Below are 16,184 nucleotides of genomic sequence, written 5' to 3'. Positions count from 1 at the left end.
AGCAGTGATATCAGACTAGAGGTTAAGGTTAGCAGTGATATCAGACTAGAGGTAGAGGTTAGCAGCATACAGCAGTGATATCAGACTAGAGGTAAAGGTTAGCAGCATACAGCAGTGATATCAGACTAGAGGCAGAGGTTAGCAGTGATATCAGACTAGAGGTTAAGGTTAGCAGTGATATCAGACTAGAGGTAGAGGTTAGCAGCATACAGCAGTGATATCAGACTAGAGGTAAAGGTTAGCAGTGATATCAGACTAGAGGTAGAGGTTAGCAGTGATATCAGACTAGAGGTAGAGGTTAGCAGCGTACAGCAGTGATATCAGACTAGAGGTAGAGGTTAGCAGCATACAGCAGGGATATCAGACTAGAGGTAGAGGTTAGCAGTGATATTAGACTAGAGGTAGAGGTTATCAGTGATATCAGACTAGAGGTAGAGGTTAGCAGCATACAGCAGTGATATCAGACTAGAGGCAGAGGTTAGCAGTGATATCAGACTAGAGGTAGACGTTAGCAGCATACAGCACTGATATCAGACTAGAGGTTAAGGTTAGCAGTGATATCAGACTAGAGGTAGAGGTTAGCAGCATACAGCAGTGATATCAGACTAGAGGTAAAGGTTAGCAGTGATATCAGACTAGAGGTAGAGGTTAGCAGTGATATCAGACTAGAGGTAGAGGTTAGCAGCGTACAGCAGTGATATCAGACTAGAGGTAGAGGTTAGCAGCATACAGCAGGGATATCAGACTAGAGGTAGAGGTTAGCAGTGATATTAGACTAGAGGTAGAGGTTATCAGTGATATCAGACTAGAGGTAGAGGTTAGCAGCATACAGCAGTGATATCAGACTAGAGGCAGAGGTTAGTAGTGATATCAGACTAGAGGTAGAGGTTAGCAGCATACAGCAGTGGTATCAGACTAGAGGTAGAGGTTAGCAGCATACAGCAGTGATATCAGACTAGAGGCAGAGGTTAGCAGCATACAGCAGTGATATCAGACTAGAGGCAGAGGTTAGCAGCATACAGCAGTGATATCAGACTAGAGGCAGAGGTTAGCATCATACAGCAGTGATATCAGACTAGAGGCAGAGGTTAGCAGTGATATCAGACTAGAGGTAGAGGTTAGCAGCATACAGCAGTGATATCAGACTAGAGGTAGACGTTAGCAGCATACTGAGTTGAGCTCTTATCAACTGATTCAGCTATTGTACTTTGTCTTTGTAGTTGACTACTATAATAGGGAACTATTGGGACTGCTGTCAGTAATGGGATGATTACACACATATAGTGAAAGGAAGGAAGAATATCCAGGGGCCAGACTGCTGTGATGTCACAGGAAGACAGCCAGTATAATCTGTTAGGTTTAGTCTGCTGAACACCCTCATCTGATGGTGAATGCAGTCATGGAACTAGATCTTATGGAAAACATTACCTTGATGTATTTTAATCTAATAATCCAGTGCTTCTATGCTCCTCAGCCTTAGTCGGTAGATAGTTTTCTTAGTTAGCTACTAACCAGTGAAAATGTGATTGTGGTAATGATGACTGACATACAGTTCACAGTTTGGATTCACTCTAATCCCATCTTTCTGTCTCTCTATTTCACAGCTTTCAGTGATGGATGTTCAACCCTAGATAGACCTCAGAGCACCATCTACACCCTCTCCTCCTCTTCCTCCTCTTCCTCCTCTTCCTGCTCATCACCATGGACTCCCCTTCTAAGAAGTCAGGTGTGTTGTCCCATCTGCGGCAGCGCGCCCGGCCCCTCCTCTCTAGCCTCCGGCGGGGCAGGAAGAGCGCCAGTAAGACTGAGGTGTGTCCAGAACATGTCTTAAACCACAGGATGAGTTCCTCTGTCCCAGACATCACCCCCACCTCCTCCCTGGCTCAGCAGGACTACCAGACCTACAGCAGCCCCAACACACCCACCAGTAAGACTGTTGGAGACAGAAGGCATGGAGGAGGTGCTATCTCTCACACTGTTAACACGGCTGGAACTGCTGGGAGTGCTGTGAATGACGCTGTTCTAAACAGACTGAGTGCTCCGGTCGACCAGGCTGACTGGACGTCCCAGGAGTCAGTGTGTAGTGGACCCAGTGCTAGTTGTTATGAGGAGGAGAACCTACCAGAGGAGAGCCAGGCACAGAGAGCTGCTTCTGCTGTAGTGGGGTCAGGGACAGGGGACCTGGAGCTGCAGGACCAGCCGGGACACTCTAGTGAACACACTACCACTGGCCTGCACGGCAGAGAGATCCCCTCAGTGGGACACTCTAGTGAACACACTACCACTGGCCTGCACGGCAGAGAGATCCCCTCAGTGGAGATATCAGAGGACATGACTCAGGTAAACACAGTTTTACTATGGTCTGATTTAATTCATTTTACAAAGTTATTAAATAATACTTACTTTGATATTTGTTCCTCATGACCATTTCTTGATTTTAGTCCGTCTTAATTGCACTTGGTTTCACTATAATATTAAATGGAATCAGATAGTCAGGTTTATTAAATGTAGATTGTTAAATATGATTTAGCCCTGCAGTGTTTCTGATAGGAGGCCAGTTTCTTTCCGGAAAGAACCACACTGGACATTGTTGTCGTCCTGCTGTAGGATTATAGGACCTGCGTCTGTGTACTCAGAGCAGTGGTGTAAAGTACTTCAGTAAAATTACTTTAAAGTACTTAAGTCGTTTTTTTGGGTAACTGTACTTAACTATTTATATTTTTGACTACTTTTTATTTTACTTCACTACTAAAGAAAAGTATGTACTTTTTACTCCTACATTTTCCCTGACACCCAAAAGTAACATTTTAAATGCTTAGCAGGAAAGGAAAATAGTCAAATTCACCCACTTATTAAGAGAACATCCCTGGTCATCCCTACTGTCTCTGATCTGGCAGACTCACTAAACACAAATGCTTAATTTAAGTGTTGGAGTGTGCCCCTGGCTATCCTTAAATTTAAAAACAAAACAAAAATTGTGCCGTCTCGTTTTCTTGTGTGTCGTCTGCGTAGCAATGATAGGAGAGGCCATGTGAGGATGTGACAGAGCCAAGTGACTTGGTGTATAGCGAGAATAGGAGAGGGCCTAGAACTGAGCCCTGGGGGACACCAGTGGTGAGAGCATGTGGTGCGGAGACAGATTCTCGCCACGCCACTTGGTAGGAGCGACCGGTCAGGTAGGACGCAATCCAAGAGTGAGCCGCGCCGGAGATGCCCAGCTCGGAGAGGGTGGAGAGGAGGATCTGATGGTTCACTGTATCAAAGGCAGCAGACAGGTCTAGAAGGACAAGAGCAGAGGAGAGAGAGTTAGCTTTAGCAGTGCGGAGAGCCTCCGTGACACAGAGAAGAGCAGTCTCAGTTGAATGACCAGTCTTGAAACCTGACTGGTTTGGATCAAGTAGGTAATTCAGAGAGAGATAGCAAGAGAGTTGGCTAAAGACGGCACGCTCAAGAGTTTTGGAGAGAAAAGAAAGAAGGGATACTGGTCTGTAGTTGTTGACATCGGAGGGATCGAGTGTAGGTTTTTTGAGAAGGGGTGCAACTCTCGCTCTCTTGAAGACGGAAGGGACATAGCCAGCGGTCAAGGATGAGTTGATGAGCGAGGTGAGGTAAGGGAGAAGGTCACCGGAGATGGTCTGGAGAAGAGAGGAGGGGATAGGGTCAAGCGGGCAGGTTGTTGGGCGGCCGGCCATCACAAGTCGCAAGATTTCATCTGGAGAGAGAGGGGAGAAATAAGTCAAAGCATAGGGTAGGGTAGTGTGAGCAGGACCAGCTGTGTCATTTGACTTAACAAACGAGGATCGGATGTCGTCAACCTTCTTTTCAAAATGGTTGACGAAGTCATCCACAGAGAGGGAGGAGGGAGGAGGGGGGAGGGGGAGGGGGAGGAGGATTCAGCAGGGAGGAGAAGGTGGCAAAGAGAATCATAGGGTTAGAGGCAGATGCTTGGAATTTAGAGTGGTAGAAAGTGGCCTTAGCAGCAGAAACAGATGAAGAAAATGTAGAGAGGAGGGAGTGAAAAGAAGCCAGGTCCGCAGGGAGTCTAGTTTTCCTCCATTTCCGCTCGGCTGCCCGGAGCCCTGTTCTGTGAGCTCGCAATGAGTCGTCAAGCCACGGAGCAGGAGGGGAGGACCGAGCCGGCCGGGAGGATAGGGGACATAGAGAGTCAAAGGATGCAGAAAGGGAGGAGAGGAGGGTTGAGGAGGCAGAATCAGGAGATTGGAGGGAGAAGGATTGAGCAGAGGGAAGAGATGATAGGATGGAAGAGGAGAGAGTAGCGGGAGAGAGAGAGCGAAGGTTGCGACGGCGCATTACCATCTGAGTAGGGGCAGAGTCAGTAGTGTTGGAGGAGAGCGAGAGAGAAAAGGATACAAAGTAGTGGTCGGAGACTTGGAGGGGAGTTGCAGTGAGATTAGTAGAAGAACAGCATCTAGTAAAGATGAGGTCAAGCGTATTGCCTGCCTTGTGAGTATGGAGGGACGGTGAGAGGGTGAGGTCAAAAGAGGAGAGGAGTGGAAAGAAGGAGGCAGAGAAAAATGAGTCAAAGGTAGACGTAGGGAGGTTAAAGTCACCCAGAACTGTGAGGGGTGAGCCATCCTCAGGAAAGGAACTTATCAAGGCATCAAGCTCATTGATGAACTCTCCAAGGGAACCTTGAGGGCGATAAATGACAAGCATGGTTGTATGTCTCAGTCTGTGTGGGTGGGGGCAGGCATGGTTGTATGTCTCAGTCTGTGTTGACAGGGGCAGGCATGGCTGCTTCTTGTGGTGACTAAGTGACCCAGGCTTCACAGCTGTAAAGACGTGTGGTGATGCAGACGACTTGATAGACGGCGACTTTGGTGTGGAGGTGGAGATCCCTGTTTTGGAAGACCATGCGTCTGAGTTTCCCGAAGGCAGCTGATGCTTGCTTGATCCTATTTTGAATTTCGAGGTCAATGCTGCAATCCTCCGAGAGGATGCTGCCCAGGTATTTGAAGGACGGGACTATTGCCAGTGATTTGTGTTCAATGGTGAAGACAGGCATGGTGGGTGGAGGGCTGGATCTCCATTGGCAGACCACCTCTGTCTTGGTGGTGTTGATAGACAGTTCCATCCTGCTATAGACCCTCGCAGCCGCTACAAGGACGGACTGAAGGTCTTCCGGAGTGTGGGCCACAAGAGCACAGTCATCAGAATACTGCAGCTCAAGAACCCGCTCCGTCCAAACCTTGGTGGTTGCTTGGGCACATCTTGGCTAGGGAGATATGGAGAGACAGACATGAGTCTTTCACTGTTTGGGTGAGGCTGGGTAGAAGGCTGTTCTTAATTGCCAGTCCACACCGTGCTGATGTTGTCCACCCGGAGGGTAACCTTTCCAGAATAATTAATGCACAGCATCAGATGCATTATCAGGAAATAACCACAAGCTTCTTAGCCTGGTCCCAGATCTGTTTAAATAACCACATGCTTCTTAGCCTGGTCCCAGATCTGTTGAAATAACCACATGCTTCTTAGCCTGGTCCCAGATCTGTTTGTGCGATCATTCCAACTCCTTGTCATGTTTGGAAGAACGGAATGATGGCACAAACAGATCTGGAACCCAGGTTACATGGTTACGGAATGATGGCACAAACAGATCTGGAACCCAGGTTACATGGTTACGGAATGATGGCACAAACAGATCTGGAACCCAGGTTACATGGTTACGGAATGATGGCACAAACAGATCTGGAACCCAGGTTACATGGTTCTGGTGTTGTGAGAAAACACAAGGGCACAGACAGGTCTTAGTAAAGCCATGAGGAAAAAAGACATGGTCAAAATGACTGTTGGACTCAAGGTGATGACGTCCATTTAGGAGCCTTGAGTTTTTAAGAGCTAAACCCCTGATGACCTCTGGGTGGGACCGAGGTAGAAACAAACAGTCCAAATCTACACCAGCCCAGGACAGATCTGCAAGGTTATCTTACATACACACCCAAAGGGTTGTTTGGTTAGGTTATCTTACATACACACCCAAATGGTTGTTTGGTTAAACCAGTGTTCAAAAACACTAACCCAATATTTAAAGCAGTAAATCATTAGTTAGTTGTGTCCTGGTGTGTTACAGTATGGTATTAACTATACATCTGATGTGTATGGAACAGGATAGTAGTAGTAGTAGTAATAATCAGCATCATCATAAATACATTTCATTTGTAACACGCTTTTCATTAAAAAAAATAATCGCAAAGTGTTAGTATTACATGTTTTAGTCTTCAAATAAAATAAAATAAAATTGTATTGGTCACAAACACATTTGTAGCAGATGTTATTGCGGGTGTAGCGAAATGCTTGTGTTCCTAGCTCCAACAGTGCAGTAGTATCTAACAATTCACAGCAATACACACAATACACACAAATCTAAAAGTAAAATAATGGAATTAATAAATATATAAATACATATTAGGACAAGCAATGTCAGAATACAGTACAGCAGCAGTAGTTAGTTTTATTATTACAGTACTGCAGCAGTAGTTTGTTTTATTATTACAGTACTGCAGCAGTAGTTTGTTTTATTATTACAGTACTGCAGCAGTAGTTTGTTTTATTATTACAGTACTGCAGCAGTAGTTTGTTTTATTATTACAGTACTGCAGCAGTAGTTTGTTTTATTATTACAGTACTGCAGCAGTAGTTTGTTTTATTATTACAGTACTGCAGCAGTAGTTTGTTTTATTATTACAGTACTGCAGCAGTAGTTTGTTTTATTATTACAGTACTGCAGCAGTAGTTTGTTTTATTATTACAGTACTGCAGCAGTAGTTTGTTTTATTATTACAGTACTGCAGCAGTAGTTTGTTTTATTATTACAGTACTGCAGCAGTAGTTTGTTTTATTATTACAGTACTGCAGCAGTAGTTTGTTTTATTATTACAGTACTGCAGCAGTAGTTTGTTTTATTATTACAGTACTGCAGCAGTAGTTTGTTTTATTATTACAGTACTGAAGCAGTAGTTTGTTTTATTATTACAGTACTGCAGCAGTAGTTTGTTTTATTATTACAGTACTGCAGCAGTAGTTTGTTTTATTATTACAGTACTGCAGCAGTAGTTTGTTTTATTATTACAGTACTGCAGCAGTAGTTTGTTTTATTATTACAGTACTGCAGCAGTAGTTTGTTTTATTATTACAGTACTGCAGCAGTAGTTTGTTTTATTATTACAGTACAGCAGCAGTAGTTTGTTTTATTATTACAGTACTGCAGCAGTAGTTTGTTTTATTATTACAGTACTGCAGCAGTAGTTTGTTTTATTATTACAGTACTGCAGCAGTAGTTTGTTTTATTATTACAGTACAGCAGCAGTAGTTTGTTTTATTATTACAGTACTGCAGCAGTAGTTTGTTTTATTATTACAGTACTGCAGCAGTAGTTTGTTTTATTATTACAGTACTGCAGCAGTAGTTTGTTTTATTATTACAGTACTGCAGCAGTAGTTTGTTTTATTATAACAGTACTGCAGCAGTAGTTTGTTTTATTATTACAGTACTGCAGCAGTAGTTTGTTTTATTATTACAGTACTGAAGCAGTAGTTTGTTTTATTATTACAGTACTGCAGCAGTAGTTTGTTTTATTATTACAGTACTGCAGCAGTAGTTTGTTTTATTATTACAGTACTGCAGCAGTAGTTTGTTTTATTATTACAGTACTGCAGCAGTAGTTTGTTTTATTATTACAGTACTGCAGCAGTAGTTTGTTTTATTATTACAGTACTGCAGCAGTAGTTTGTTTTATTATTACAGTACTGCAGCAGTAGTTTGTTTTATTATTACAGTACAGCAGCAGTAGTTAGTTTTATTATTACAGTACTGCAGCAGTAGTTTGTTTTATTATAACAGTACTGCAGCAGTAGTTTGTTTTATTATTACAGTACTGCAGCAGTAGTTTGTTTTATTATTACAGTACTGAAGCAGTAGTTTGTTTTATTATTACAGTACTGCAGCAGTAGTTTGTTTTATTATTACAGTACTGCAGCAGTAGTTTGTTTTATTATTACAGTACTGCAGCAGTAGTTTGTTTTATTATTACAGTACTGCAGCAGTAGTTTGTTTTATTATTACAGTACTGCAGCAGTAGTTTGTTTTATTATTACAGTACTGCAGCAGTAGTTTGTTTTATTATTACAGTACTGCAGCAGTAGTTTGTTTTATTATTACAGTACTGCAGCAGTAGTTTGTTTTATTATTACAGTACTGCAGCAGTAGTTTGTTTTATTATTACAGTACTGCAGCAGTAGTTTGTTTTATTATTACAGTACTGCAGCAGTAGTTTGTTTTATTATTACAGTACTGCAGCAGTAGTTTGTTTTATTATTACAGTACTGCAGCAGTAGTTTGTTTTATTATTACAGTACTGCAGCAGTAGTTTGTTTTATTATTACAGTACCGCAGCAGTAGTTTGTTTTATTATTACAGTACTGCAGCAGTAGTTTGTTTTATTATTACAGTACTGCAGCAGTAGTTTGTTTTATTATTACAGTACTGCAGCAGTAGTTTGTTTTATTATTACAGTACTGCAGCAGTAGTTTGTTTTATTATTACAGTACAGCAGCAGTAGTTAGTTTTATTATTACAGTACTGCAGCAGTAGTTTGTTTTATTATTACAGTACTGCAGCAGTAGTTTGTTTTATTATTACAGTACTCCAGCAGTAGTTTGTTTTATTATTACAGTACTGCAGCAGTAGTTTGTTTTATTATTACAGTACTGCAGCAGTAGTTTGTTTTATTATTACAGTACTGCAGCAGTAGTTTGTTTTATTATTACAGTACTGCAGCAGTAGTTTGTTTTATTATTACAGTACTGCAGCAGTAGTTTGTTTTATTATTACAGTACTGCAGCAGTAGTTTGTTTTATTATTACAGTACTGCAGCAGTAGTTTGTTTTATTATTACAGTACAGCAGCAGCAGTTTGTTTTATTATTACAGTACTGCAGCAGTAGTTTGTTTTATTATTACAGTACTGCAGCAGTAGTTTGTTTTATTATTACAGTACTGCAGCAGTAGTTTGTTTTATTATTACAGTACTGCAGCAGTAGTTTGTTTTATTATTACAGTACTGCAGCAGTAGTTTGTTTTATTATTACAGTACTGCAGCAGTAGTTTGTTTTATTATTACAGTACTGCAGCAGTAGTTTGTTTTATTATTACAGTACTGCAGCAGTAGTTTGTTTTATTATTACAGTACTGCAGCAGTAGTTTGTTTTATTATTACAGTACTGCAGCAGTAGTTTGTTTTATTATTACAGTACTGCAGCAGTAGTTTGTTTTATTATTACAGTACTGCAGCAGTAGTTTGTTTTATTATTACAGTACTGCAGCAGTAGTTTGTTTTATTATTACAGTACTGCAGCAGTAGTTTGTTTTATTATTACAGTACTGCAGCAGTAGTTTGTTTTATTATTACAGTACTGCAGCAGTAGTTTGTTTTATTATAACAGTACTGCAGCAGTAGTTTGTTTTATTATTACAGTACTGCAGCAGTAGTTTGTTTTATTATTACAGTACTGCAGCAGTAGTTTGTTTTATTATTACAGTACTGCAGCAGTAGTTTGTCAGCTACAAAGAGAGAAGTCAAATTCTTCAGTAATTAATCTCAGTTATGTGGCTTATCATTCTTTCAATCCCACAGCAGAGGAATGTTTCATAACTACATGGAGATGGAGAGTAGAATCCAAGACAGGAAATAACAGAAACTGGCTGCCAAGCACCGGCTAGAGCTTACAGGTGGAGGAGCTTCATTTGATCACTCTTTTGTTGCTGAACATTTTCCTGCATTGCAGGAAATGCAGATGAGCTTCGTGATCTACATAGATTCCCTGAAACCCCACACTACCACATGATTATATTAACAGTATTGCACTCTTCATCTAGCCTACTTTTGTCCAGCTAATAGCCTAACCACCGAGAAGCAACATTGTGGACTAAACTTTCAAATCCTGTTGCTGCAAGATACTTTTGCTGCTACAATATAGGTCAAAGTTGTTACATGGACTTGATCTGAAAATCTTTGTGCCGTTGTTTCTCCCAGGCTTTGGTATAACAGGATAATGCTGGATCTGGTGGGTTATGACTGTTGTGTTTGTTAATGGAATGAACATGTGTCTATCTCAACAGGAGAACGGTGACAGCCATGACCTTGAGACCCAAACATCACAAGACATGGAGAACAACAGTGTAAGTTCTGAATCGAGGACCCAATGTACCACGGCCAAACGGAGCAGTCTAACGCTGCATCCCAAATGGAGCCCTATTCCCCATATAGTTCACCACTGGGCTCCCGAGTGGCGCAGCGGTTTAAGGCTCTGCATCTCAGTGCTAGAGGCGTCACTACAGACCCCCTGGTTCGATTCCAGGCTGTATCACAACCGGCCGTGATTGGGAATCCCATGGGGCGGCGCACAATTGGCCCAGCGTCGTCTGGGTTTGGCCGGTGTAGGCCGTCATTGTAAATAAGAATTTGTTCTTAACTGACTTGCCTAGTTAAATAAAGGTACAATAAAATAAAATAAAAAACTGTTCACCTGAGCCGGCTGACTGGCTGGCTGGTTGACTGACTGGCTGATTCGCTGGCTGACTGACTGGATGGTTGACTGACTGGCTGGTTGACTGACTGGCTGATTCGCTGGCTGACTGACTGACTGGATGGTTGACTGACTGGCTGATTCGCTGGCTGACTGACTGGATGGTTGACTGGCTGGCTGGTTGACTGACTGGCTGATTCGCTGGCTGACTGACTGACTGGATGGTTGACTGACTGGCTGATTCGCTGGCTGACTGACTGGATGGTTGACTGGCTGGCTGATTCGCTGGCTGACTGACTGGCTGGTTGACTGACTGGCTGATTCGCTGGCTGACTGACTGGATGGTTGACTGGCTGGCTGACTGACTGGATGGTTGACTGACTGGCTGATTAGCTGGCTGACTGACTGAATGGTTGACTGGCTGGCTGGTTGACTGACTGGCTGATTCACTGGCTGACTGACTGGATGGTTGACTGGCTGATTGACTGACTGGATGGTTGACTGACTGGCTGATTCGCTGGCTGACTGACTGGATGGTTGACTGACTGGATGGTTGACTGACTGGCTAATTCACTGGCTGACTGGCTGACTGGATGGTTGACTGACTGGCTGGCTGACTGACAAGGTTAGAGCTCTGAGCTGGGCTGTATCAGGGTTAGAACTCTGAGCTCTGAGCTGGGCTGTATCAGAGTTAGAGCTCTGAGCTGGGCTGTATCAGAGTTAGAGCTCTGAGCTCTGAGCTGGGCTGTATCAGAGTTAGAGCTCTGAGCTGGGCTGTATCAGGGTTAGAGCTCTGAGCTGGGCTGTATCAGGGTTAGAGCTCTGAGCTGGGCTGTATCAGAGTTAGAGCTCTGAGCTGGGCTGTATCAGAGTTAGAGCTCTGAGCTGGGCTGTATCAGGGTTAGAGCTCTGAGCTGGGCTGTATCAGAGTTAGAGCTCTGAGCTCTGAGCTGGGCTGTATCAGGGTTAGAGCTCTGAGCTGGGCTGTATCAGGGTTAGAGCTCTGAGCTCTGAGCTGGGCTGTATCAGAGTTAGAGCTCTGAGCTGGGCTGTATCAGGGTTAGAGCTCTGAGCTGGGCTGTATCAGAGTTAGAGCTCTGAGCTGGGCTGTATCAGAGTTAGAGCTCTGAGCTGGGCTGTATCAGGGTTAGAGCTCTGAGCTCTGAGCTGGGCTGTATCAGAGTTAGAGCTCTGAGCTGGGCTGTATCAGAGTTAGAGCTCTGAGCTCTGAGTTGGGCTGTATCAGAGTTAGAGCTCTGAGCTGGGCTGTATCAGGGTTAGAGCTCTGAGCTGGGCTGTATCAGAGTTAGAGCTCTGAGCTGGGCTGTATCAGGGTTAGAGCTCTGAGCTGGGCTGTATCAGGGTTAGAGCTCTGAGCTCTGAGCTGGGCTGTATCAGGGTTAGAACTCTGAGCTGGGCTGTATCAGAGTTAGAGCTCTGAGCTGGGCTGTATCAGGGTTAGAGCTCTGAGCTGGGCTGTATCAGAGTTAGAGCTCTGAGCTCTGAGCTGGGCTGTATCAGGGTTAGAGCTCTGAGCTGGGCTGTATCAGGGTTAGAGCTCTGAGCTCTGAGCTGGGCTGTATCAGAGTTAGAGCTCTGAGCTGGGCTGTATCAGGGTTAGAGCTCTGAGCTGGGCTGTATCAGAGTTAGAGCTCTGAGCTGGGCTGTATCAGAGTTAGAGCTCTGAGCTGGGCTGTATCAGGGTTAGAGCTCTGAGCTCTGAGCTGGGCTGTATCAGAGTTAGAGCTCTGAGCTGGGCTGTATCAGAGTTAGAGCTCTGAGCTGGGCTGTATCAGAGTTAGAGCTCTGAGCTGGGCTGTATCAGGGTTAGAGCTCTGAGCTGGGCTGTATCAGAGTTAGAGCTCTGAGCTGGGCTGTATCAGAGTTAGAGCTCTGAGCTGGGCTGTATCAGAGTTAGAGCTCTGAGCTGGGCTGTATCAGGGTTAGAGCTCTGAGCTCTGAGCTGGGCTGTATCAGAGTTAGAGCTCTGAGCTGGGCTGTATCAGAGTTAGAGCTCTGAGCTGGGCTGTATCAGGGTTAGAGCTCTGAGCTCTGAGCTGGGCTGTATCAGAGTTAGAGCTCTGAGCTGGGCTGTATCAGAGTTAGAGCTCTGAGCTGGGCTGTATCAGAGTTAGAGCTCTGAGCTGGGCTGTATCAGGGTTAGAGCTCTGAGCTGGGCTGTATCAGAGTTAGAGCTCTGAGCTCTGAGCTGGGCTGTATCAGGGTTAGAGCTCTGAGCTGGGCTGTATCAGAGTTAGAGCTCTGAGCTGGGCTGTATCAGGGTTAGAGCTCTGAGCTGGGCTGTATCAGGGTTAGAGCTCTGAGCTCTGAGCTGGGCTGTATCAGAGTTAGAGCTCTGAGCTGGGCTGTATCAGAGTTAGAGCTCTGAGCTGGGCTGTATCAGGGTTAGAGCTCTGAGCTGGGCTGTATCAGGGTTAGAGCTCTGAGCTCTGAGCTGGGCTGTATCAGAGTTAGAGCTCTGAGCTGGGCTGTATCAGAGTTAGAGCTCTGAGCTGGGCTGTATCAGAGTTAGAGCTCTGAGCTGGGCTGTATCAGAGTTAGAGCTCTGAGCTGGGCTGTATCAGAGTTAGAGCTCTGAGCTGGGCTGTATCAGGGTTAGAGCTCTGAGCTCTGAGCTGGGCTGTATCAGAGTTAGAGCTCTGAGCTGGGCTGTATCAGGGTTAGAGCTCTGAGCTGGGCTGTATCAGAGTTAGAGCTCTGAGCTGGGCTGTATCAGAGTTAGAGCTCTGAGCTGGGCTGTATCAGAGTTAGAGCTCTGAGCTGGGCTGTATCAGAGTTAGAGCTCTGAGCTGGGCTGTATCAGGGTTAGAGCTCTGAGCTGGGCTGTATCAGAGTTAGAGCTCTGAGCTGGGCTGTATCAGAGTTAGAGCTCTGAGCTGGGCTGTATCAGGGTTAGAGCTCTGAGCTGGGCTGTATCAGAGTTAGAGCTCTGAGCTGGGCTGTATCAGAGTTAGAGCTCTGAGCTGGGCTGTATCAGAGTTAGAGCTCTGAGCTCTGAGCTGGGCTGTATCAGAGTTAGAGCTCTGAGCTGGGCTGTATCAGGGTTAGAGCTCTGAGCTCTGAGCTGGGCTGTATCAGGGTTAGAGCTCTGAGCTGGGCTGTATCAGGGTTAGAGCTCTGAGCTGGGCTGTATCAGAGTTAGAGCTCTGAGCTGGGCTGTATCAGAGTTAGAGCTCTGAGCTCTGAGCTGGGCTGTATCAGGGTTAGAGCTCTGAGCTGGGCTGTATCAGAGTTAGAGCTCTGAGCTGGGCTGTATCAGAGTTAGAGCTCTGAGCTGGGCTGTATCAGGGTTAGAGCTCTGAGCTCTGAGCTGGGCTGTATCAGGGTTAGAGCTCTGAGCTGGGCTGTATCAGAGTTAGAGCTCTGAGCTGGGCTGTATCAGAGTTAGAGCTCTGAGCTGGGCTGTATCAGAGTTAGAGCTCTGAGCTGGGCTGTATCAGGGTTAGAGCTCTGAGCTGGGCTGTATCAGGGTTAGAGCTCTGAGCTGGGCTGTATCAGGGTTAGAGCTCTGAGCTCTGAGCTGGGCTGTATCAGGGTTAGAGCTCTGAGCTCTGAGCTGGGCTGTATCAGGGTTAGAGCTCTGAGCTGGGCTGTATCAGGGTTAGAGCTCTGAGCTGGGCTGTATCAGAGTTAGAGCTCTGAGCTCTGAGCTGGGCTGTATCAGGGTTAGAGCTCTGAGCTGGGCTGTATCAGAGTTAGAGCTCTGAGCTCTGAGCTGGGCTGTATCAGAGTTAGAGCTCTGAGCTGGGCTGTATCAGGGTTAGAGCTCTGAGCTGGGCTGTATCAGGGTTAGAGCTCTGAGCTCTGAGCTGGGCTGTATCAGGGTTAGAGCTCTGAGCTGGGCTGTATCAGAGTTAGAGCTCTGAGCTCTGAGCTGGGCTGTATCAGAGTTAGAGCTCTGAGCTCTGAGCTGGGCTGTATCAGGGTTAGAGCTCTGAGCTCTGAGCTGGGCTGTATCAGGGTTAGAGCTCTGAGCTGGGCTGTATCAGGGTTAGAGCTCTGAGCTCTGAGCTGGGCTGTATCAGAGTTAGAGCTCTGAGCTGGGCTGTATCAGGGTTAGAGCTCTGAGCTGGGCTGTATCAGAGTTAGAGCTCTGAGCTGGGCTGTATCAGAGTTAGAGCTCTGAGCTCTGAGCTGGGCTGTATCAGGGTTAGAGCTCTGAGCTGGGCTGTATCAGGGTTAGAGCTCTGAGCTGGGCTGTATCAGGGTTAGAGCTCTGAGCTGGGCTGTATCAGGGTTAGAGCTCTGAGCTCTGAGCTGGGCTGTATCAGAGTTAGAGCTCTGAGCTCTGAGCTGGGCTGTATCAGGGTTAGAGCTCTGAGCTGGGCTGTATCAGGGTTAGAGCTCTGAGCTGGGCTGTATCAGAGTTAGAGCTCTGAGCTGGGCTGTATCAGAGTTAGAGCTCTGAGCTGGGCTGTATCAGAGTTAGAGCTCTGAGCTGGGCTGTATCAGAGTTAGAGCTCTGAGCTGGGCTGTATCAGAGTTAGAGCTCTGAGCTGGGCTGTATCAGGGTTAGAGCTCTGAGCTGGGCTGTATCAGAGTTAGAGCTCTGAGCTGGGCTGTATCAGAGTTAGAGCTCTGAGCTGGGCTGTATCAGAGTTAGAGCTCTGAGCTGGGCTGTATCAGGGTTAGAGCTCTGAGCTCTGAGCTGGGCTGTATCAGGGTTAGAGCTCTGAGCTGGGCTGTATCAGAGTTAGAGCTCTGAGCTGGGCTGTATCAGGGTTAGAGCTCTGAGCTCTGAGCTGGGCTGTATCAGGGTTAGAGCTCTGAGCTCTGAGCTGGGCTGTATCAGGGTTAGAGCTTTGAGCTGGGCTGTATCAGGGTTAGAGCTCTGAGCTCTGAGCTGGGCTGTATCAGGGTTAGAGCTCTGAGCTGGGCTGTATCAGGGTTAGAGCTCTGAGCTCTGAGCTGGGCTGTATCAGGGTTAGAGCTCTGAGCTCTGAGCTGGGCTGTATCAGGGTTAGAGCTTTGAGCTGGGCTGTATCAGAGTTAGAGCTCTGAGCTGGGCTGTATCAGAGTTAGAGCTCTGAGCTCTGAGCTGGGCTGTATCAGGGTTAGAGCTCTGAGCTGGGCTGTATCAGGGTTAGAGCTCTGAGCTGGGCTGTATCAGAGTTAGAGCTCTGAGCTGGGCTGTATCAGGGTTAGAGCTCTGAGCTCTGAGCTGGGCTGTATCAGGGTTAGAGCTCTGAGCTGGGCTGTATCAGAGTTAGAGCTCTGAGCTGGGCTGTATCAGAGTTAGAGCTCTGAGCTGGGCTGTATCAGAGTTAGAGCTCTGAGCTGGGCTGTATCAGGGTTAGAGCTCTGAGCTGGGCTGTATCAGGGTTAGAGCTCTGAGCTCTGAGCTGGGCTGTATCAGGGTTAGAGCTCTGAGCTCTGAGCTGGGCTGTATCAGGGTTAGAGCTCTGAGCTGGGCTGTATCAGAGTTAGAGCTCTGAGCTGGGCTGTATCAGAGTTAGAGCTCTGAGCTGGGCTGTATCAGAGTTAGAGCTCTGAGCTGGGCTGTATCAGAGTTAGAGCTCTGAGCTGGGCTGTATCAGAGTTAGAGCTCTGAGCTGGGCTGTATCAGGGTTAGAGCTCTGAGCTGGGCTGTATCAGAGTTAGAGCTCTGAGCTGGGCTGTA

General features: G+C 45.9%; 1 protein-coding gene across 1 annotated transcript in view; it reads left to right on the top strand.

Annotated features, from left to right (window-relative positions):
* Positions 1-16,184, top strand: part of LOC311126434 (multiple C2 and transmembrane domain-containing protein 2-like) — a gene marked incomplete at its 3' end in the record, with an annotated part of 104,647 nt that overhangs the window by 43,159 nt on the left and 45,304 nt on the right. Inside the window, exons 2-3 of the mRNA XM_084200434.1 lie at positions 1,605-2,340; positions 10,137-10,196. Coding sequence (XP_084056560.1) covers positions 1,702-2,340; positions 10,137-10,196 — 699 coding nt within the window. The remainder of the gene's footprint in view (positions 1-1,604; positions 2,341-10,136; positions 10,197-16,184) is intronic.

This window comes from Coregonus lavaretus (genome assembly GCF_964263955.1).
Source record: "Coregonus lavaretus genome assembly, contig: HAP1_SCAFFOLD_1156, whole genome shotgun sequence".
NCBI lineage: Eukaryota > Metazoa > Chordata > Actinopteri > Salmoniformes > Salmonidae > Coregonus > Coregonus lavaretus.
This window is presented reverse-complemented; position numbering and strand designations above follow the sequence as displayed.